Below are 24,528 nucleotides of genomic sequence, written 5' to 3' on the forward strand. Positions count from 1 at the left end.
TAGTGCCCCCGCTAGACCGTAAACTGCTCGAGGTAAGGAACCTAATACGTTCGCCCGTGGACTCCCCTGTACCCCCCTGCCCGGCAGGGGGCCAGATTTCCCCCAGGAGGCCCCGACCAGCGTTTCTGGCCCCGAAGGCAGGTACCGACCACCCCCGGGCGGACTAGCTCCCCGCCCCGCGAGGGCCGGGCCCGGCGGGCGGCTAGGGCGCGGCGGGGCGCTGTCGCGCAGACGGTTCTCCGGCTCGCGTGGGCGCGGCCCGGGGCGGGGGCCAGCGGGCAGGGGGCGGCGCGACGCGTGGCCGCGGACCCGCCAATGAGCGTCGGGCGGGCGGGGCTCGGGGCGGACCGCCGGGGCGCGCGCGGGGCTGGGCGTGCCCACGGGTGACGCGCCGGGCCGGACCCGCCAATAGGCGCGCGCTGGCGGGCGGGCGGGCCTCGCGGCCGGGGGCTGGAGGACGCTCCCCGGAGGCCGGCCGGACAGACTGACGTTCCGCCTCAACGAGGGAAGCGCGTGGCGGGGATGGCGCTGGCGCGGGCCTGGAAGCAAATGTCCTGGTTCTACTACCAGTATCTGCTGGTCACGGCGCTCTACATGCTGGAGCCCTGGGAGCGGACTGTGTTCAGTATCCTGCCCAGGCCGCGGGCGCGGGCGCGGGGGCGGGCGCGGGCGCGGGGGCCGGGGCCGGGGCCGGGGCCGGGGCCGGGGCGGGGGAGCTGGAGCGCGGGCCGCATCCTCCCGGCCCAGGCGCCGGGGGCGGGGGGCGCGGCGCGGAGGTCGGGGGGCGAGCGGCTCCCGCGCGGCTCGGGAGGGGCGGGGGCCTGGGAGTCGCTGGAGCCGACGTGGAAGCGGCTCCACCGTTGGAGGAAATCCCCCAGGGCGATGTCTGACCAGGTACGTCCTCGCCTGCCTGCGCTGCGGCCGCGCCTGCCTTTGGCTCAGTCCCGTGGCCTCTGGGAGGCAGGGACCTTGTAAGTGGAGCGGACCGCTCCCGCCTGGGACGCCTTTGACCTTTAACTGTCCCTGAGTTTGCTGGCTTTGGTCCTCACGAGACTGCTAACCGGTTTGCCAGACCTTTCGTCGTGTGAACTTGTGTTTGTTACATCCCAATATCGTTTCTGAAAACTGTTGTACCTTTCTGGTTTGCAGGGGTGGGGAGTTTAAAAAGTGTGTTTTATTCATTAAGTGCTGTGTTTAGAGTCCGTAGAAGTCGAGCCCAGAAAGGAATTTGTGGTGAGTTGTAGAAAACGGTGTTTTAATAGATAGCTGATTGTTAATGACTATTGAGTGTTCCCTGTGAGCCAAGCAGCTGTGCTGAGTGCTTTATCTGTATCTTAACTCCTCTAACTTCGCAACAACCTCACTGAATGCGCAAGGTCGAGAAAGTAGGCTTTCTGAAGTCTGTGATGTTTGTGTCTTCATTTGTCTGTGTTGACATCCCTTGATACTGTTCTTGCAGGATACGTACTGATAATGAGCTGTAACTTTCTTTCTTCTTCTTCTTTTTTTTTTTTTTAAATTTGGGGACCAATATGAAACATATTTCACATAACATGCTTACTTCATACAAGATCTCCTTTTCTTACAATGAAGTACAGTTAACAGAGTGTTACTTTAGTTTTAGGTACGCAACAGCGATTTGACAACTCTGTATGTTATACCGCCTCCTTGTCAACGTGGTTTAGTTTGGAGTAGTTCAGAACAGCTTTGCAAATGCATTGTTGCATTCAGGTAGAGTGACTGAGATGGTTTCATTCCAGGCATTAATAAATGTGTTTATTTGTATTGAACTAGCCTGAGATTGCACTCAAAGCTGTCTTTTGTTTCAGTACTTTGGAGGAATCTTAAGCTGCTTATGAGGAAATTTATTTTTTATTGTTGTTTGTTCCAAAGCTTTCCAGAACTTTTTAAGAACCATAATTTATATTTTGGATATAAAGTCCGAAAGTAAAATGTGTTCTGATTTCCGGCTCCATTTATTTGTAGCTGCAGTTTAGTTTTATTCTAAGTTCTATAGGTCAGAGCTCATGAAGTCATCCTTGTAAAATGTATACTAAAATATGGAAGCACAAACTTGGGATCTCTGGGTGGCTCAGAGGTTTAGTGCCTGCCGTTGGCCCGGGGCGTGATCCTGGAGTCCAGGGATTGAGTCCCACATCGGGCTCCCTGCATGGAGCCTGCTTCTCCCTCTGCCTGTGTCTCTGCCTCTCTCTCTGTCTCTCATGAATAAATAAATAAAATCTTTAAAAGAAGAAAAACAACAAACTTCTTAACTCAGTTAAAATAATCTTTTTAAGGGATGAGGGAGGAATGGGCAGAAGGAGAAGGAGAGAGAATCTTAAGTAGGCTCCATGCCCATCGCAGAACCTGAGATCATGACCTGAGCTGAAATCAGGAGTTGGATGCTTAACAGACTGAGCCACCCAGGAGCCCCATCTTTTTTTTTTTTTTTCCTTGAAAGTTTATGTATTTATTTACTTAAGCAATCTAAACTGAATGTGGGTCTGGAACACACAAACCTGAGATCAAGAGCCATGTGCTCTTCCAACTGAGCCAGCCAGGTGTCTCTCAGTTAAAACAAGCTTAAAAATGAATTAAAAATTTTTTTTTATTTATTTGACACAGAGAGCAAGTTCGAGCAGGGTGGAAAAGGCAGAAGGAGAGGGAGAAGCAGTCTCCCTGCTGAGCCAGAAACCTGATGTGGGTCTCAACATGGGGCTGGATCCCAGGATGGAGATCATGACCTGAGCCAAGGCAGATGCTTAACCATCTGAGCCACATAGGCGCCCCTTAAAAGTGAATTTAAATAATGTGCTAAATTGACACTCTTTAAGTCAGAAGTTGACTGTATAGCCTCTGTCAGAGTCTGTTAAAGATTTCACACTTAAAAGCTTTTGTTTAGGGGCACCTGGGTGGCTCAGTTGGTTAAGCACCTGCCTTGAGCTCAGGACATGACTCCAGGGTTTTGGGATTAACCCCCATGTTGTGCTTCCTGCTCAGCAGGGAATCTGCTTCTCCCTCTCCTGCTGCTCCCTGTGCTTGTGCTCTCTGTCAAATAAATAAATAAAATCTTAAAAAAAAAAACTTTTGTTTGCATGTGGATACATGCTACAGTGTCAATGATATTAAGGTTTTTCAGTATGATATTGTAATTAATAATAGTATCCTGTCAATAACCTAGATAATGGCTTTTGGGGGGAATGGAGGAATAAATTACGAACTGAAATTAGTGCTTATGTAGATTTTTCCCTTTGAAGTTTTTAACTTTTCATTGTTTTATGTAACCAAGTGATTTCTGTTTTTAAGAAACTAATGAGGGGGCACCTAGGTGGCTCAGTGGTTGAGCATCTGCCTTCGGCTCAGGGTGTGATCCTGGGGTCCTGGGATAGAGTCCTGCATAGGGTTCCCTACAGGGAGTCCGCTTCTCCCTCTGCCTATGTCTCTGCCTCTCTTTCTATGTCTCTCATGAATAAATAAATAAAATCTTAAAAAAATAGAAGTGCAACCAACTGGCATTGGGTCCTATAGAATGCTATGGTTTTAATTTTTTAAAAGATTTTTTATTCATGACACACACACACACACACACACACACACACACACAGTCAGAGACAAAGGCAGAGGGAGAAGCAGGTTTCTTGCAGGGAGCCTGATGCGAGACTCGATCCCTGGTCTCCAGGATCAGGCCCTGGGCTGAAGGCGGCGGTAAACTGCTGAGCCGCTACCTGGGCTGCTCAATGCTATGGTTTTATACCTAAGGTTAAAAAAAAAAAAATCTTACATCAAAGCTTCCATGATTGAATTAACCCAAGGTAGAAATGTAATCCTTTTGACGTAAGCCAATCTTAAATTACTATCAGCTGTTATATTATTCTAACTGAACTTCTAGAGTTAAAGTCAGTCATTTAATTATTGTATAGTTTGGAACATTGATTTGAGATGAACCTTCATTCTAGGTTGGAGGAAGGAACTGAATGAGAAAGTTGGATTTTTCCCCACTCATTAGGAGATTTAATTACTGTGTAGTTTGAATTTCATAAATTCATTAATAATTTGTAAGCTTTGTATAGAACAATTTTGTGGCTAGTTACATGGTTTTAGAAAGAGACATTCTTTCTTTTTTTTTTTTTTGAGACATACTTTCTTAAAAATACAAAAAAAAAATACATTGAGGGATGCCTGGGTGGCTCAGTAGTTGAGCGTCTGCCTTCAGCTCAGGGTGTGATCCTGGGGTCCTGGGATTGAGTCCTGCATCAGGCTATCTGTGGGGAGCCCACTTCTCCTGCGTATGTCTCTGCCTCTCTGTGTCTCTCATGAATAAATAAATAAATAAAAATCTTAAAAAAATACATTGAATCCATTTATCACAGCTAGCATCTTAAAATTTCATATAAGAGAAATTTGTCTGGCTGTCTGAGAAATGGTCTCTGAGTTAGAAGTCCTAGATCAAGACTCTAGAAGAAGGTAATTTCATTAGTTTACACGTCACTGCTATAACTCCTTTAATAAATTGTCTCTGTTTTAGAGAACACTGATAGCCTGCTATTAACTACTTCTGCACATTTTCTAGAGGGACGTCCTTGAACATCTGAATTTATTTCTCTTTCTCCATATCAAATAGCTAGAAGTTAATTTGATAGTTGTTGTCAATTGAAAGGTCAATCCTAGTTGAATATGAGGGTTTTTGAAATTATCTAGGTAAGGAAATTGTGAGTTGCAAAAAATAATTTTAAGTATTTTTTTAAGGAAATGCATCTGTGTCAAGTCAGGCACACTGTAAATGGTTCTTGAAACAATAAGATTTAAAAATCCATTTTGTAAATCCTTCCATGCTAGGGCTCATATCCCATATTTTCTCTTATTATCTGCCTGCTGTTAATCACATTTGAAATGATACATTTGCTTTGGTTTGTCAGCCAGTATTTGAACTTTTTCCATGTGCAGACATAGTTTCTATCATGCAGGAAAAAGAGATGGACTCCTGATTAAAACAGAAGGTAACAATCAAATGAATCAAATGAGTGCAGAGTAATAATGAATACTGCAGCTGACTGAAATCCACTGAGCTCCTTCTCCAGAGTAGTTTTAACATGTTTCTAAAGCTCCCTTTCCCTACAGGTAGCCTCACTGGGAAAGGAGAAGACCAGGTTTTGTAACCAGTGAGACACTCCCTGTGGTGCCTCACGGAATAACATTGTAACCATGCTGTTGAGGAGAGGTGTGGAAAATTAAAAATACCTTGTAAAAATTATTTGAGGCATAAGTAAAAGTTAGTCTTTTTTTTTAATTAAAAAAGGCTTTATTCTGTAATCACTGAGCTATATTTGTTATCTTTCTCTGTCTTCTTATGTTTCCATGGCATTTTATACTTCTATTTATTTTAAGTAAACTGTGGGCAGTTTTTTTGGTTTGTGTTAGGAATTAGATTACCCCTGAAAGACAGTCTGTATTTCTTCAAGGAAATTTTTTTTTTTTTTTAGAGAGTGAGAGCAAGCAGGCACAAGTTTAGGGGATGTGGGTAGGGGCAGAGGCCAAGATAGAGGAAGAGAATCTCAGGTAGACAGACTGTGCACTGACTTGATCTCATGACCCTGAGATCATGACCTGAGCTGAAATCAAGTGTTGGATGTTAACTGACTGAACCACTCAGGCACCCAAGAAAATAATTTTTTTAAATCACAGTACTGCACACACAACTAGTGCTTGAGAAACATGTTTATATATTATTTTGTCATTTCAAAGGAATCACAGAAGTATTTGGGAATGGTAAAGAGACCTGATTCTCTCCAAGAACTGAATTCTGCGGCAGCCTGGGTGGCTCAGCGGTTTAGCGTTACCTGCAGCCTGGGGCGTGATCCTGGAGACCCGGGATCGAGTCCCAAGGGCTCCCTGCATGGAGCCTGCTTCTCCCTCTGCCTGTGTTTCTGCCTCTCTCTGTGTGTCTCTCATGAATAAATGAATAAAATCTTAAAAAAAAACTGAATTCTGTTCATCAGACCTGATTCTATTTTATTATTTTTATTTTTATTTATTTTTTTTTAATTTTTATTTATTTTATGATAGTCACATAGAATGAGAGAGAGAGGCAGAGACACAGGCAGAGGGAGAAGCAGGCTCCATGCACCGGGAGCCCAACGTGGGATTCGATCCCGGGTCTCCAGGATCGCGCCCTGGGCCAAAGGCAGGCGCCAAACCGCTGCACCACCCAGGGATCCCTATTATTTTTATTTTTAAAAAAGATTTTATTTGAGAGAGAGCAAGACAGATAGTGACAAAGCACAAGCTGGGAGGAGAGGGAGTAGCAGACTCCCCGTTGGACAGGAAGCCGGATGTGGGGCTTTATCCTAGGACCCTGAGATCATGACTTGAGCCTAAGGCAGACACTCAACCAACTGATCCACCCAGGTGCCCCAGGAGACCTGATTTTAAAACACTTTTAGGGTAGGTTTGGAAGTTGGCTGTTTCTGATGTTGTTGTTGTTTAGAGATTTTATTTATTTGACGGGGTCTGGGGTGGGCGGGAGGCAGGAGAGGGAAGAAGACTCTGCGCTGAGCCGGGAGCCGAATGAAGGGCTCCATCCCAGGACTCTGAAATCATGACCTGAGCCAAAGGCACATACTTAACCTGCTAAGCCACCCAGGCACCCTTTGGCTTTTAATCTTAGTTGAAAAGGATGTTCTTAGAAGATTTTGAAAGAGGAGTGATCCGATCTGACTTTTAGTTGAAAAGGTTTACTTTGGCTGCAGGGTTCGGGATAGATTAAGGGTGGTGAGAGGAGGCAAGGGTAGAAGGTATTTTGGATTGCGGTAGGCTTTGCATGATAATGGAAAAACAGCATTAAAAAATTAATGGTATGTGCTATTTCAGTAGCAGCTAAGCTAATTTATTTTCTTAGATTTTTGCCGTGTCCTCAAGTGTTTACAGCTAGAACTGTGAATTTTTCTTTGCATCTCAACATAAAAAAGCACTTGAGAATTTAGAATAAACAAATTCTTAAATTGTAAATAAAAATAGATTATACATTCTCATGGTCCAAAACTCAAAAGACTCCAAAAAGGTAGATGGTAAAAGTCTTCTTTCCACCCCAGCCACATCAGGACAACCAGTGTCACTAGTTTTCTGTGCCTCTCTCCTGAAATATTCTGTGAAAACTTGGAGAATGCTCTATATCTGTGTTTAATAGTGCCTGGTTGGGCGAAATCAGAGCTTTTATAAGCCAGCGGAGAGTTGTTTGAGAAATAAATTTTGCCATGCAACTTTTGGAGGTAGCAATAATTAAGTTAGTATTTCTTTGTATTTCCTATGTAACATGTTTTTGTAAATAAATACAACAAACAAAACAAAATTGATCAAGAAAAACCCTATATTTTGGCCAGGGGGGGCACTTTAGATCACTTTCTCTGTCTTTGGCAGAGCTTCCTCTGAGCTATTCAATAGAAGAAATTATCATAAAAACCCTAATTCACCAGAGTCTTCTACTATAACTTTCTTCTTAATGAGTGCCTTTTGAAGAAAATGTTTGTGTGCACAGAATTCTTTGACACTTTAAATAGAGTTCCAGTAAAAATCAGCATGTGGTTTGATGATTAGGCAAAATTCTTAACATCAGAGAAAGTTACTTCTAGAAAAATATTCACAGCAAATCAGCTTAATGCCTTTTAGAAAGATTTCTCAAGGTACCTTCAAACAAAATATGATTTCAGAATAATGTTGGAATAACCTAAACATTGCCTTCAAACTTGTGGAAAAATAAAAAAAAAGAATTTCTTCTTAATAATCTTCAGTCTTTTATATTTTGTGTCATTTCCTTTTGAACTTCCTTTTGTAGAAATGAAAGCAGTCTCTGTTACAAGGGAAGGCTGAAGGGAGGGAAAGCAGAGGTCAGAATAATTTTAACTGATAAATTAATACTTCCAAGTCTCCACCCCAGAGGTATTCAGACTTTTTGTTTGTAGCCCCTACAAGAACAAAAATCATACTGTACTAAATATCATCTTGTTCCTTTAAGTTAACATCTGGAATATTTCAGAGTAAATTCAGATAGTTACAAAGATTTTATTTCCTTAGGTTTTTTTTTTTAAAGATTTTATTTATTCACGCGAGACACACGGAGGGAGAGAGAGAGAGGCAGAGACACAGGCAGAGGGAGAAGCAGGCTCCATGCAGGGAGCCTGATGCGGGACTCAATCCTGGGGCTCCAAGGATCACGTCCTGGGCCGAAGGCAGGCGCCAAACAGCCGAGCCACCCAGGGATCCCCAATTTCCTTAGTTTTCTTATGTGTATTTTATTATTGTATATTTGTATTGAAATGTTAAAACTATGTTTTCTCTGAACAATATTTGTCACATAACCTAACTGGCAAAGCCAGTTCTCATCATGAAGTCAAATAAGCAAAATCAACCATAATTTCTGCCGGAAAAAGCTCAGTGCCATTTTTCTGCTCAAATAAATGTTACATCAACACTTTTACTCGTTTTACCTCTATTTTTTTCTCTTGAATTTATGACTTTGACAATCATTGGTTAGTTCTCCTCCATATTGGCTGTAGATTTTTGTAAGTGGTAACAGGTACATAGATAAACAATGTATTAAGCTTGTTTGGTGCATCTTCATCCCCATTAGGTTTTCTGGACAACCACACATGGGTGTGCTCTGGGACATATCTCATTCCTTTGACTCACACAGCTTTGTTGAGTCTGATGTCAATGTGCATATCTGGAGTTCCCATCTTCGTTAGGCAAATTTCTAGTTTTGTTTTTTTTTTTTTTTTGAGTGCCTGAAGGACATGATTCTTAAAGCCCACACCATGGGTGCACTTGTAAATGTTATAGTGTATTCTCTGGCCACTACCCCACTGATGGCAGAAAGGCCCTTCTTCTCACCATCCTTTTTTGTTGGGAGTCATCCTGTGAGGCCCAGACTGGAAAGGTGTTTCACTTTTGAATTCAAATTATTAGATGGGTAGATGGTGAGGCTGGTAGCTGTGCCAGGAGTTTCTTACCTGAATGAAATAAAGTACAACTTAAGTTAGTTATTATTCTTTTGTTTGCTGATGCAGAGGTTACTTCACACCCTGAGGAAATGCATAATTGTAAGACTCAGGAAGTAGAGTGGGAGAAATGGAGTTGTAAGCAGTATGGGAAAGGGAACTAGCAGGTCACCATAATTCTCAGATCAGTTGTAGGAGGGAGTACAGTGGCAGCTGATAATGTGTAAGCCCTTCCCCTCAACCCATCCTAACTTTCTGAAAAGTCTTGTCTGTCTGAGGCTCCTGTGCTTTTAGTTCAAAGGCAGCTGCTCTAGCCTGTTTTACTTGGTTGGCTAAGTGAAAATGTTAGACTGTCCCTATCTATACTCTTAAAAGATACTATAAGTTTTTCTTTAATAGCTCTCAAGAAAGATGGTAGATGAATAAAACTGCTACACAAGAACTGAGTGGTCTGTACCAGGATGGGCAGAGAAGGTCGCAACAGGTTGGCAGTGGGGACAGAACACATATAGATATTCTCAGTGTTTTGGCATGTGGTACCAGTGATGTGTCAGTAGAAGGACTGTGGGTCCTATATATGTATATATTTATTTTTTAAGTAAGCTCTGTGCCCAGTATGGGGCTTGAACGTGTGACCCTGAGATCAAGTCCCATGCTCTACAGACTGAGCCAGCCAGTTGTCCCATTCACTACTTCACATTCTTAAATTTATTTATTTATTTATTTATTATAGTCACACACACAGAGAGAGAGAGAGAGAGAGGCAGAGACATAGGCAGAGGGAGAAGCAGGCTCCATGCACCGGGAGCCCGACGTGGGAATTCAATCTCTGGTCTCCAGGATTGCGCCCTGGGCCAAAGGCAGGCGCCAAACCGCTGCGCCACCCAGGGATCCCAACTACTTCATATTCTTAAAGACTTTGTGACCTACCCCTAGGCTTTGAGTGTTGTAACATTTATGGTACTTAGGAACAAAGATAAAAGATTGATTCTTTTACTTAAAAAAAACAAAACTCTAGTGTTCAAATTTAATAATTAAAACTATATGTCTGAGAAGATCTATGTAATAGAGCATATATACTTTTCATAAATGGAATGCTTAAAAATAGCAGTTATGAAATGATGAAAGGTATTACTTATGATCAATAGCTATGAAAAGTAGAATTAGTACTAAAACAAGAATTTTGGTCACCATGTGTTCCTGAAAAATCCCCAAATAATGGGGTTCATGGGAAAATAGCAGTAGAGCAGACCACTCAAAACCTATGCAACGTAGAAATCAAGCACTAACCAAAACAATAATTGACATCTTGGAGGATAACTTGGATAGTCCAGGCCAGCAGTCTGGAGGCTGCCTCAGGGGACATTAAAAATGCATGGACAGAATTGACTGGAAATGCTTACGTGGTGCAGATGGTGTGGGCTGCCATTGAGGAGGTGCAGGAGGCAGGGCAACCTGCCACCCGCTGACAGTTGTGTTGGCCTGGAGGTATGCCTTTCTAGAGAGGGAGCCTGGGTGCAGATGCTTACTTTTAATTTTCTTACGATGGAGCTCAAAGGATTCCTGCCTGAGCATCAACTGAGCTAAAGGATGTTTCTTGAAGAAGGTTATAATTCTTCTCCCACTAATCTGGCTCCCCTAATTTATGAAAAATACCATATGAAACAATGCGGCTCGTAAGCTATACTGGTCAGATGTGAGCTAGCTGATGTTCCAGAAATGTATGACAACAGAACGGATTATATTTCCCCTTTGACCTTTGGACTTCAGATCTGCATGAAATTAAAAGACGCTTTAATTATAAAGGTGCACAGTGATGCATAGCCTTGGTGTCTCTGGGCTCAGAGCTGGAAACCATTTCTAGGACTTCCATTCAGAGTTGAGCATGATCATTGCTGGTAGCAGCAGCATGCTTTTTTTGTTTAGTTTTAAAAGAGTTTGTCATCAAGTTGTAGCTTCTAAAATCAATTTCTAATAATTTTTTAAAAATTTTTATTTATTTATGATAGTCACACAGAGAGAGAGAGAGAGAGAGAGAGGCAGAGACATAGGCAGAGGGAGAAGCAGGCTCCATGCACCGGGAGCCCGACGTGGGATTCGATCCCGGGTCTCCAGGATCGCGCCCTGGGCCAAAGGCAGGCGCTAAACCGCTGCGCCACCCAGGGATCCCTAAAATCTATTTCTATGCTTTGGTATAATCCACACACTACAGAAAGGTCAGAGAATGTATTTTGCTTGCTAAATATTAACTTCTGATGCTGATGTCCTTTAATATGACCCATAAATATCAAATTGGCTAACATACATGACTGTAACAGTATCAGTATCTTCCACTTGGTTTCATTTAAGGTAATCAGAAAAGTATCAAGAGATACTTGATATGTTTGGTAACAATACACTTCCTTAACACTTCTCTTGATGATGACCTCCAGTTTTTATTTTTTTTAACTGAGTTTTTATTTTTTTTATTTTTTAGATTTTGTTTATTTATTCATGAGAGACACAGAGAGAGGCAGAGACATAGGGAGAGGAAGAAGCAGGCTCCTCACAGGGAGCCCAATGTGGGACTCGATCCCCAGACCTGGGATCATGCCCTGATCCGAAGCAGATGCTCAACCCCTGAGCCACCCACGTGCCCCTTTAACCAAGTTTTTTATTTAGATTTGAGTATAGTTAACATACAGTTATATTAGTTTCAGATGTACAGTAGAGTACTTCAATAGGTCTATACATTATTCAGTGCTCATAATAAATGTACTCTTTTGTTTTTTTAAGATTTTGTTTATTTAGGGGGGGCCTAGGTGGCTTAGTCAGTTACGCATCTGCTTTCAGTTCATGTCCTGATCTCAGGGTCCAGACTCCCTGCTCAGCAAGGAGTCTGTTTCTCTCTTTCCCTCTACCCCCTCCCCCTGCTTGTGCCTTTTTCTGTCTCTCTCTCAAATAACTAAATAGGGATGCCTGGGTGTTTCAGCAGTTGAGCATCTCCCTTCTGCTCAGGGCATGATCCCGGGTTCCTGGGATTGAGTTCCAAGCCTGCTTCTCCCTCTGCCTATGTCTCTGCCTCTCTCTCTCATGAATAAATAAATAAAATCTTAAAAAGAAACAACCAAATCTTTAAAAAAAAAGATTTTGTTTATATATTATTGAGAGAGAGAGAGCATGTGTGTGAGTGCAAGTGGGGACTGATGGATAGGGAGAGAGAATCCCAAGTAGAGTCTGCTCTGAGCACAGAGCTGGACACAGGGCTTGATCCCTTGACCTGAGACCAGACCTGAGCTGAAACCAAGACAGCCAATCGACTGAGCCGCCCAGTGCAGGATAAATACTTGTTAATTCCCATCATCTATTTTACCCAATCCCCCCGCCACCCCCCCCCACCACCTGCCCTCTGGTAACCATCAGTTCTCTGTAGTTAAGAGTTTGCTTTTTTTGGTTTATCTCTCTCCCCTTTGTTTCTTTCCTTTGCTCATTTAATTTCTTAAATTCCACATATGAGTGAAATCATACAGTATTTGTCTTTCTCTGATAGGCTTATTTCGCTTATCATTATACTCTCCATGTTTCATATGGCAAGATTTCATTCTATTTTTTTATGGCTGAATAATATTCCATTATATATATGTGTGTGTATGTGTATAAATACATATTTAGACACACGCACACCCCTTCTTTATCTGTTCATCTGTCGATGGACACTTGGGCTGCTTCAATAATTTGGCCATTGTAAATAATACTGCAATAATTATAGGAGTGCATGTATCCCTTTGAATTAGTGTTTTTGTATTTTTTGGGTAAATTCGCAGTAGTGCAATTACTTTATTGTAAGGTAGTTCTATTTTTTAAAAATTTTTATTTATTTATGATAGAGAGAGAGAGAGAGAGAGAGAGAGAGAGAGAGAGAAGCAGAGGGAGAAGCAGGCTCCATGCACCAGGAGCCCGACGTGGGACTCGATCCCGGGTCTCCAGGATTGCGCCCTGGGCCAAAGGCAGGCGCCAAACCGCTGTGCCACCCAGGGATCCCCGGTAGTTCTATTTTTATTTTTTTATTTTTTATTATTTTTTTTGGTAGTTCTATTTTTAATTTTTTGAGGATTCTCCATACTTTTTTCCATAGTGACTGTACCAGTTTGCATTCCCACTAACAGTGCACAAGGGTTCATTTCTCCACATCCTCACCAACACTTGTTGTTTCTTGTGTTATTGATTTTAGCCATTCTGACAGGTGTGAAGTGATATCTCTTTGTAGTTTTGATATGTATTTCCCCAATGATGAATGGTGTTGAGCACCTTTTCATATGTCTGTTGGCCATCTGTATGTCTTTTTTGGAGAAATGTCTGCATGTCGTCTGCCCATTTTTAAATTGCATTACCTGTTTTTTGGGTGTTGAGTTATATAAGGTGATCCCCAGTTTTTTGAGGTCAAGGTTAAAAAACCCCAGGAGTAGTAAGGAAGATTTCCTTTTTAGAGCATTACTCAGTGTCGACAATTGTTTTCACTTAGGGTTTTGTTTTGTTTTTAAAGATCCTATTCATTTATCTGACAGAGAGAGAGAGCGTGCACAAGCAGGGAGAGGGAAAAGAAGGCTCCCTACTGAGCAAGGAGCCCTATGTGGGGCTCCATCCCAGCACCCCGAGATCACAACCAGAGCCAAAGGCAGAGGCTCAACCAAGTGAGCCACCCAGGCATCCCTCACTTGGAGTTTTGATTGCTTTTCACAAAACAACCTACAATAATACTTTATTAAATGATTTTTCTTTTTTTATATAATGGTTCCTTAAATTAGATTTATTAGAACTCTTGAGTATTTCTAAGGATAAAAGTAGCATTCAGAATTGACTTTATAAAAGGAATTTGACTGATGGAAGACTGGATTGTTGTAAGTGACATTTTAGCTTTGTCTTCTGAGTGACCAGTGCAATCAGAGACTTAAAGCATTGGAATTATTTAGATTACTGATGAGGTGTAAATCATACCTGCTGGAACAAAGGTCCGTGGCCTTTTCCCATTGAGAAACTACTTTTGATTTCCCCAAAGTCTTGGAGTTTACTAGGTTACTAAGGTAGGCAGTGATAGTGGCGGTTACTGGTTGGGTTGGAAAGTGTTAAGTTACTGTGGTCTTGCTTCTGATGTATTGTACTTATCTTTAAAGCATTTCCTCTCTTTGTTATCAGGATTTTTTTTTTTTAAGTTGCTGGGTTGGGGGATGGTCCTTGTATGAGTAAAAGAAATCTTTATTTTTTCCTATTTAGCTAGAAACTTATCAGCTTATGATTAGTTGGGGATCCCTGTTAAAGAAACAGCAAACAACATGCAGAAATATGGTTTCACATTTGCTTTCAAATTCATTTGCTCTTAAATCCACTGAAGCCATAAAATATTTATGTTACATCCAGGTTATAAATAACCTCTGATTGTTCATTCAGTCCTTGAACAAACGTTTATCTTCAGTGCCTGCACATATCCTGGCACATTATCTCCTCAGTTTTTGAATGATTTATGAAGTACCTGCTTTATCTAGCAATGCACCACAGCTGGAAGCAAAGGAGCAGCTGAGCCAAGGCTCTCTCACTCTTAAGCACTTAAAATTCAGTGGTAGAGACAGTTATAAACATATGAGACAATTTTTTAATTTTTTGAGTTTTTTTGTTGTTATACTCTAGATTTCACTAACTTTATTCTATACTTCGCAAATCATGTAGCCCTCTCTAGAATGTCAACCAGGTTAATTTGTGTACAGCTACTGATAGGTATATTGTGTATTACCTTCCAATGTATGTGTTATAAAACATTGATTTGTTTACATTTTTTTCTGCGTGTGTGAAACAGAAAATTACATTAAGAGTGATTGAGAGGTGGTGCCTAAGTGCCCTCCCCATGCAAGTAGGATCCTAAATTGTTAATGTAGGAAGTGGCCTCATTTTATGGAGAAAAAACTTGGTTCCAGAGGGGCTGTGATGTCCCAGAATTGCACTATAAATTAATAACAAATTAGTAGTGGAGTGACCTTAGGCAATTCCCAAGCATTGTCTAAGTCATGATGTTAAATGCCTGAGCCCTCAAACAATAGTTTTTTTTTTTTTTTAATCTTTTTTTTTTTAATTTTTATTATTATTATTTTTTTAATTTATGATAGTCAGAGAGAGAGAGAGAGAGGCACAGGCAGAAGGAGAAGCAGGCTCCATGCACCGGAGGGAGCCCGACGTGGGATTCGATCCCGGGTCTCCAGGATTGCGCCCTGGGCCAAAGGCAGGCGCCAAACTGCTGCGCCACCCAGGGATCCCCAAACAATAGTTTTAATAAGGACTATATTGCCTTTTGTTGCCCAATGAATTTGTCCAAAATTCTCACATCAGCCCTGAAAGGTAGGTCATGTGTGTCCTTTTTTTATGGGTAAGAAGACTAGTGATCGGAGATTTTTTGACACAATCAGGGAATCACAGAGTCACAGCTCAGACCCAGGTTTCCTCCAGGGCCGTGATGTTTCCAGTACCCATTACTTGTACTTCATAGTGTGTGAAGGATTATTGAAACTTTGAGAGGTGTGTTAAAGAATGCAATGTATTGAGAAATCCACTCAGGTACCAGATAGCAAATTATAGGTAGTATACTCCAAGTGGTATATGTTTAGTTCAGTTTGTGAGAATACTTCTAAGGAGATGAATGTCACATGTTCCCTAATCTTGCAAATGTCACAGTAAAACCAGTGCCTAAGAATGTCAATAAAACTACCATTTTAAGTGATGTCAAACATATTCTCAGGGAATATTCAACTCAGTTATGTGGGAGCTATTCCAACTACATTGCTTAAATTGCATTGTAGAAATTGTAGAAAGCTACTTTTAGGCAATTTTTTTTTAAGATTTTATTTATTTATTCATGAGAGACACACAGAGAGAGAGAGGCAGAAAGAGACAGAGACACAGAGAAGAGAGATAATAAGCAGGCTCCATGCAGGGAGCCTGATGTGGGACTCGATCTCTGGTCTCCAGGCTGAAGGCAGTGCTAAACCACTGAGCCACCCGGGCTGCCCTAGCAATTTTTTTTTTTTTTTAAAGATTTTATTCATTTATCTGAGAGAGACAGAGATAGTGACAGCACAGTCAGGGAGGAGAAGGAGAAGCAGACTCTGCCAAGTAGGAAGCCCAATGTGAGGCTCAATACCAGGACCCTGGGATCATGACCTGAGCCGAAGACAGACACTTAACCAACTGAGCCACCCAGGCACCCCTAGAAAGCTACTTAGAACAGGTGCCTTCTTTTTGCGTTTTTTAAAAAGGTGATTATTAAGGCAAGTAGATGTTCCTCATGGTCCCATTGGTTATTTACCTAGTAGGAGTGTCACTGTACAAGTTGCTTTTAAATATTTTCTTATGTTTCAGAGCTTTAAGATTTTTTTGGGAATAATTTTGACATTTAATTATCCAGAAAATTCACTGTTAGAGGTTTATTTAATTATTGTGATTCTGGAAATAATTTTGAGAAATGGGATCAGAATTTAGAAACATTTCTTGGAGAGACACAGGATAAAAGCTAAATTTAATAAGTGGCTCTGGGCACTTTTTGGGCAGCTTATAAATTGGCATTTTTGCATCTAGGTTCAAGTGACTTTCAATAATTTTCTGTTTGTCTTGGCCAGAATCAGAATTGTTTATTCTGGGATCCCTGGGTGGTGCAGTGGTTTAGTGCCTGCCTTTGGCCCAGGGCGCGATCCTAGAGACCCGGGATCGAATCCCACATCAGACTCCTGGTGCATGGAGCCTGCTTCTCCCTCTGCCTATGTCTCTGCCTCTCTCTCTCTCTGTGTGACTATCATAAATAAATAATAAAAAAAATTAAAAAAAGAATTGTTTATTCTATTTCTGAGAGCTGAGATTTTCTATTTCCTGGTAACAAATTAGATTCAGTGGTCTCTAACTCAAATTTTGTGAAGGGGAAAAATCCTTCACACAAGACAATTGTTAGTCTAGTACTGTATGTAGTTTCATTTTCCTTTACAGTTCTTTTTTTTTTTAAGATTTTATTTTTTTACTCATGAGACACACACACACACACACACACACACACACACACAGGCAGAGACACAGACAGAGGAGAAGCAGGCTCCATGCAGGGAGCCCGATGTGGGACTCGATCCCGGGACTCCAGGATCTTGCCCTGGGCTGACGGCAAGCACCAAACTGCTGAGCCGCCCAGGGATCCCCTTCCTTTATAGGGGATCTAAAAAAGTTATAGACTGTTTAGGCATACAAAAACTCCTTAAAGGGTAATATAGTGAATGAGCATATACTACCAACTAGGTGAAGAACAGCATTACTAATACATTTGAAGTTCCATTTATGCCCTTTCTCAGTTACTCCTTTCTTCCTCTTCCCCATTTCACCTCACCAAATAACCATCCTGAATTTAATATATATAATTATAATTTATTTCCTACTGCTTTTATTCCACATATATATGCATCATAGCATAGTGTTGTAAAAAGTTATGAACTCTAGTACCTTATGATTTTTAAATAAGATTTTATTTATTTATCTGAGAGTGAGCAAGAGAGAGCACAAGCAGAAGAAGGGGCAGGGGGAAGAGCAGACTCCCTGCTGAATGGGGAGCCCAGTGCGGGGCTCAGTCTCAGGACCTGGGAATCATGACCTGGGCCAAAGGCAGATGCTTAACCGACCACCCAGGTGCCCCTCTATTACCTTATGTTTTTTTTTTTTTTTTTTTGGTACCTTATGTTTTAATCAGGGAAAACACCTTTCAAATTTGGTAAATTCTTGTTTCACTTGCAAAACATAATTTTATGTGCATACAAGAATTTAAAATTTTGACACTTTAATATTCACAAAATAGAGCTTAAGTTTCAGTTTCTTGTCTTACAGTAGAGTAACCTGTTAAGGTAATTTATACATGGTTCTTAACTGATATATTCTCTATACTAAATTAAAGAATTATAGTGCCATAAAGAGTATGTAATATCATTCAAATGGCTGTTTTTACTAATCACTTCCTAGTTGAGTTGAATTTGAGCCAATGATTTGAAAATCTTTACCATTTCATTTGCTTATTTTTTTTAATTTTTATTTATTTATTTATTTATTTATTTATTTATTATTTATTTATTTATTTAAAATTTATTTATTTATGATAGTCACAGAGAGAGAGAGAGAGAGAGAGAGAGAGAGAGAGAGAGAGGCAGGTAGAGACATAGGCAGAGGGAGAAGCAGGCTCCATGCACCGGGAGCCCGATATGGGATTCGATCCCGGGTCTCCAGGATCGCGCCCTGAGCCAAAGGCAGGCGCCAAACCGCTGCGCCACCCAGGGATCCCTAAATTTTTATTTATTTATGATAGTCACAGAGAGAGGGAGAGAGGCAGAGACACAGGCAGAGGGAGAAGCAGGCTCCATGCACAGGGAGCCTGACGTGGGATTCGATCCCGGGTCTCCAGGATCGCGCCCTGGGCCAAAGGCAGGCGCCAAACCACTGCGCCACCCAGGGATCCCCATTTGCTTTATTTTTAAAGATTTATTTATTTACTTGGTAGAGCAATGGGGGAGGTGCTGAGGGAGAGGAGAGAAAGAATCTCTAACAGATTCTCAGCTGAGCACAGAGCCAGACTTGGGGCTCAGTTCCACGACCCAGAGATCATGACCTGAGCTGAAATCAAGAGTCAGATGTTCAACTCACTGAGCCACCTAGACACCCTAGTGTGTACATTTGTAAGACTTGAAAATAAAAGTGTAAAAAACATAAACATTCTGAAAATACAATATTGCCTAGAAATAGATCTTATTTTTCTTTTCTGTAGTCACTATGAAGCTTTTCATCACAGTAATGTGTGTGAAATGTGCAGAAAGTGCCACAGTGAATCTAGAATCAAATAATGTTTCTTGAGGAATTTCATTATTCATCAAATGTTAAGCATGTATTATGTTAGATGTTGGAGGTTGTAGAAGACATTGTTCCCATACTCAAGAAGTTGAAAATCTGGATGAGATAAATATATAAAAGAATAGGCAATGTCAGGTGATAAGTGCCAAATTATATGAAGAAAAAGCTTTATGAGCAGTAGGGCCAGGAAGCTGGGAGTAAGAATGGGAAAAATATGAAAGCTAGGAAAGGCCTCAGATGAGAGAGGATAACTACAAACCAGGCTCTAAGAATGATTGGATTTTATTAGATGGAATAAGATTTTTCACATATAGAAAGGCATTATATGCATAATGGTTAAGAACACAGATTTTTGGTGTGATTGATTTGATTTGGAATTGGCTCCATTGCTTACTCTGATTTTGAGATTCAAGATTACTTGAACTTGCTGAAGGATTTAACACAGTGGACATTCACAGAATGAAAATTGCTATTACTACTATTATTCATATTATTATTAAACCATAAGCAAAAGCAGAGCAGTATGAAAATATAAAGCCTTGTTTTCTGAGACATATTATGGCTGTGAGTAGGATGTGTTTGTCATTGGAGGGAATTATTTGGAATTGTTTGGAATGTCAGGGGAAAGTAGCATAGTAGGTGATGTTCTTGGTCTCCACCTTCACCCCCTATACTAGCTGATATATCTCTCCCCCAGCTGTTGTCTGCTAATCCCTTCTAGCTGTCCCCTTCTTCAGAGTATTAGCTTTGGCCAAGGCAGCTGTCTTACCCAGGTGGGTTTTTCTCACTCACTTCTACAGCCAATGATTGACAGATAAAGAGATATAGAAAGTCAGGCCTCTTGATTCAAAGCAAAACCAACATGTGGTATGATTCATGCTCCAGAGAATCCTGTGGGAGCTGAGCCCCTCAACCTACTTAGCTTTTCCTCCTTGCTCAATTCTGCTCTACATACTCCTCTTCTGCTAAAACTCTCTCAAGAATAATTTGTACAAGAATCCCTGCCCAAGTCTCTCAATTTCGGTCTATTTCTAGGGACTCCAACCCAAGACCAGTACTTTGGACTAGATTAGAAAGGTTCTTGGATGTTTGGCTTAGAATTCAAAATGCTATCCTGTAGCATTGGGAAGCCTAATGTATTTTATTTTATTTTATTTTATTATTTTAAAAGATTTTATTTATTTGAGAGAGAGAGGGTGAGCAAGAGTGAGAGAGAGCATGAGCAGAGGTGGGGGGCGGGGGTGGAAGGGGAGCAGAGAAGGAGGGTAAAGTAAGATCTCTGTTGAGCAGGGAGCCCGATGTGGGCTTGATCTTGGGACTCCAGGATCATGACCTGAGCCAAAGGCAGATGCCCAACTGACTGAGCCACCCAGTGCCCCTCCTAATGTATTTTAAAAGGATCACTTTATTTTATTTTTAAAAGGTTTTATTTATTTATTTGATAGCACAAGCAGAGGGAGAGGGAGAAGCAGAATCCCCACTGAGCAGGGAGTCTGATGTGGAGCTTGATCCCAGAACTCTGGGATCACAGCCTGAGCACAAGACAGATGCTTAACTGACTGAGCCACCCAGATCCCTAAAAGGATTGCTTAGTAAAGAGTGGCGTGGAAGTGGCTAGAGGCCTACAATGGGAGCTTTGACACAATTATGGAATGATAAATACCTCACTCATTTATCATAGATTAAGGTAGGGGAACATGAGATATAAAAGTCATTCGTAGGAAAAAAAAAGTCATTCGTAGGGGTTGGGAAGAACTGAGAAGTCTTAGATAATTGGAATCTGTGGAGGAGGAATCAAAGAAGTTTCTAGTTTGAGTGACTAGGCAAATAGTTAATAGTTATATCAACTATTTCAAATAGTGGAAAAAATAGGACTCATAGAAAGAGGTAGTTTTGGAGGAAGTTAATGAGTTCGGTCTTGGCTCTCTTGAATTTATAGTACCTCAGGAATGTCATAGGTGAAAATGTTTAGTAAGTTGTAGGAAATACTTGTTTGCAGTACAGAAGGTGGTTTCAGGTAAACAACATTAAAGTGATTGTTTAGGCTGTAAGAGTTTGTAGGGCCGAAGACAAAACTTTGGGGATTCCATTTTATTTTAATAATGCTTTCACCTACAAGTATAACAAAATATAAAACCAGTTTAAGAGTAAAGGGAGTTTATTGGCTTCTGTATCTGAAAATCCAGTAGTAGGGTGGGTTTCAGGTGTTTTGGTGAGGTTTCTGGCTCCATTTTTCTGTGATTATTTTTTTTCCATCACCTTCATGGGTCAGCTTCGTTCTAAGTTTTGCTTTCCTCATGGGGGCAAAGTGAATCTTGTGATTCCAGGATTTCATCAGCAAGCTGCGTTTTTAGGAGAGAATCTGTGTTCCTTAATTCCTGGTAGAAATTCTAAACTTTGAGCTGATTGATCAGTTTTGAGGGTGGGCATTGTGACCAAGAGAAGGGTTTTCTAATTGGTGAAGATCAGTCCAGGCTGGAGATGAGTTAGGTTAGGCCCATCTAAAGAGCATGATTACTATACTAGGAAAAGGGGTGGAGTGGGTGTTTGGGACAAAAGTACAAAATTCACTCTAATTCTCTTATGTATGAGGGACAGAGAGAGGGGAAAAAGAGCTGGTGACACAGGAAAGTGGTGAGAGAAATCAGAGGAGAATCATAGAGAAAAGTACCTTCTTAGCTCTGAGTGGGAAGAGTTTTGAGGAGGAAGGACTCAACCTGTCAGTTCAGCCATTGGCTTTGATAGGTGGCTGTTGGTGACCTGCGAACAGTGTCAGTAGCCTGCAGGGGTAGGATTTAGGTGGTTGTGTGGGTGATAGGCAAGAATATGGAAACAGTAAGTGGTGTGGTGTGTGTGTGTGTGTGTGTGTGTGTGTGTGTGTGTTTAGAGAAATTAAGAGGTAAATAGAAGGTGGTAGTTTTAGAAAGAACCGGATTAAGGGAGGCTAAAAAGTAAATTTAAAAAATGATTATGGGAGACTTTCATCCATGTTTGCTGGATGAGGAGAATGAATTGAAGGTTTAAGTCAGATGGCTTCAGTTTGTGCTCTGGCTCCAGAGATAGCTTCTTGTAGGGCCCCGGTCAAGTCACTCAGTGGTTTGTCAGGCTCAGATGAGTAATGGTCATGATAAACATTTCACAGGAAAGCTGTTAGGGTCAAGCAAGATAGCATAAAAGAGATTTGTCAACTGAACTGTTATACAAATATTAGTTGGTAGTAAGCACATTGTTTATTTAAACCCTATCTTCTCGTGAAGGAATGTCACATTGTAGAACTACTAGTATGTAGAGCTGAAAGGTGTGAAAGATAGGAGCAGGGACGGGGAGAGAGAGAGAATATGAATGAATGAATTAATAAAATGTGGTCCCAGTTCAGGAGCAGTTCTTCCTTTGAACATAGCGACACGATAGCAAAGCAGAAAGCCCTTAGATTTTATGGACTTTTCATTAGCAGTATTTTGTGTGGCCCAAGAAGTGGGCCCCTTGCTGATTTGCATGTACACCATTTTAGTTCCTTTGGAATGAGGAAAAAGGAAAACAATACAAATATTCGTTGTTTAGATTGTCAAGATGACTTTTATTTGATGTTGTAAAGTTTAGTGATAATAGTAATAAATGTTTAATAGTTGTAGGTACTGTCAGCTTATATGTCATTAAGTATATGATTGATTTTAGCTCAGATTCTAAAAGCTGGTGCTTTTAGCCAAATCATCTAAATAATCTAAACATTCTTGGATCATGCATTCTTTTTTTCCCTCATACATTATTATTGAAGTTAGTAGACCTTTTGAAGTCATTACATACAGTTTTATTTTTATTGCTGTTTCTTAGGTTGAACAGTGTCACTTTGTATGCTTCATTTTAAGCTGTCTGATGTTTCGAAGTATAATAAGGAAAGTAACAAACAGATACCTATCTTGGAAGGTGCCAGGCATAGTTAATATTAGTGGCTATAATGATGAGTTCTTGACATATATGAGAAAGTATTAAGTGAATGGGTACTTCAACATAAAGCAGTTGAAAAAATGTGGGGATTTACTTTTGAATAAATTAAGAAAAAGTAAATTGTTTCCTTAACTACAACTCAGATTCCATGCTGGTTTCCATCGTGGGGATGGCACTGTACACGGGATATGTCTTCATGCCTCAGCACATCATGGCAATACTGCACTACTTTGAAATAGTACAATGACCAAGATGTGACCAGAATTGAGCGGCTCCTTAGGGAAGAACCACCCTTTGATGTTGGAATGAAACCTCATCAGATGTCATAAGAAACTCTACTAGATGTCAACATAACCAACCCTATGAATATAAAGACTAAAATTCATGAGTAGAACAGGAAAATAATCCTGACTCATGTGTTGTGTTCTTTATTTTTAATTTTAAAAGAGGCTCTTGTATAGTAGTTTTTGTCTATTTTAACATTGTAGTCATTTGTACTTTGATATCAGTATTTTCTTAACCTTTGTGACTGTTTCAATATTACCCTGTGAAAGCTTTTCTTAATGTAACTTTGAGTACATTTTAATTGCCTTCTATTTCTAAAACCCAAAGTCATTAGTTGGGCTTTACTGTTCTTGCTATTGTATGGCACATACATCTGCCTGGATATATTTCTACTCTTGACCAAAGTTTTGTAAGAAACAATACAAGATTTGGGGCAGGGGGATGGGGAGGGAGGATATTTTATTGAGAACTATTTACTAAAGACTTATCTGTAAGTTTGAACTCAGGAGTACAGTTTTAGCTATCTAGACTCTACTCTTAACAGCTTTTGCTTATCACTATTAAAGTATTTCTTAACAATGAAAAAGGAAGATCTTGCTAAAGTTAAAATAAGGAACATTTCACCTTTTAAATATTTAATTCTTATGTGGACTTATTTCCAGAAAACTTTGGTGATGATTCTTATGACAAGAGGTGGTTAAATAGCATTATTATGTAATGCTTATTTGCCACAGAGTTTTTAGTAGAAAGTAAATCAGTTTCCTTTGAGTTATTATTAACAATGTACTTCCTTAAATTTAGTTTCATGATTGTAATGGGTGCTGCAAATGCATTTGCACATTGCAATAAGATGAGATGAATTGTTAAAAACTATAGCAAAAAGAAATGTAAACTTGGTTAAAATCCTTTCACTCTTTGTATTTTTTTTTAAAGATTTTTATTCCTTAAATGTAAAATGACTACCTGATTTTTTGACGTAAACTCATTAAATTCAAAGAAAAATCAGTTGATGTAACAGTATATTTTTTTTCCTTGATTGTTAAATATTGATCTAGTATTTAAATTTCTGAACTGATTGCTGTGGACAAGTAAGCAGTAAGTATATCTTAACATGTCTCTCAACATAAAAGTATTGCTAATTAAAAAAAACTAGACATATGCCTCCCATAGTAAGTTTATTTTAGAAGATGTGTTTTTGGCTCTAACTTTTAAGGACTAGCTTTTTGAAGTGTTTTCTAGTCTAGAGGTATGGAGTAATTTATAAAAGTTTGGTATTTTCAAAGAGTCAATTTATATCATCACTATTAAATAGGGATGGTGAAAATAATATGTAATTAGGTTCAGAATTCAAGCAAATTAATGAATATGAGCAATTAACTTTGAATTTGTTCAATTAATGCTCATATTTGACTTTGCCCCA

General features: G+C 40.4%; 1 protein-coding gene across 1 annotated transcript; it reads left to right on the forward strand.

Annotated features, from left to right (window-relative positions):
- Window positions 1-433: 433 nt before the first annotated feature.
- On the forward strand, window positions 434-24,113 carry SPTSSA (serine palmitoyltransferase small subunit A). The gene is made up of 2 exons (XM_055309253.1): window positions 434-625; window positions 22,967-24,113. The coding sequence occupies exons 1-2, from the start codon at window positions 523-525 to the stop codon at window positions 23,068-23,070; spliced, it is 207 nt and encodes a 68-aa protein (XP_055165228.1). The 5' UTR covers window positions 434-522; the 3' UTR covers window positions 23,071-24,113.
- Window positions 24,114-24,528: the final 415 nt, after the last annotated feature.

Source organism: Nyctereutes procyonoides, unplaced genomic scaffold, assembly GCF_905146905.1.
Source record: "Nyctereutes procyonoides isolate TBG_1078 unplaced genomic scaffold, NYPRO_anot_genome, whole genome shotgun sequence".
In the NCBI taxonomy this organism is placed as follows: Eukaryota; Metazoa; Chordata; class Mammalia; order Carnivora; family Canidae; genus Nyctereutes; species Nyctereutes procyonoides.

Bases quoted from the DNA above. Each gene is read 5' to 3' on its own strand.
- SPTSSA (XM_055309253.1), top strand. From the start codon at position 523: ATGGCGCTGGCGCGGGCCTGGAAGCAAATGTCCTGGTTCTACTACCAG. The intron at 626-22,966 runs GTATCCTGCCCA...ACTACAACTCAG, and splicing joins CTGGGAGCGGACTGTGTTCA to ATTCCATGCTGGTTTCCATC.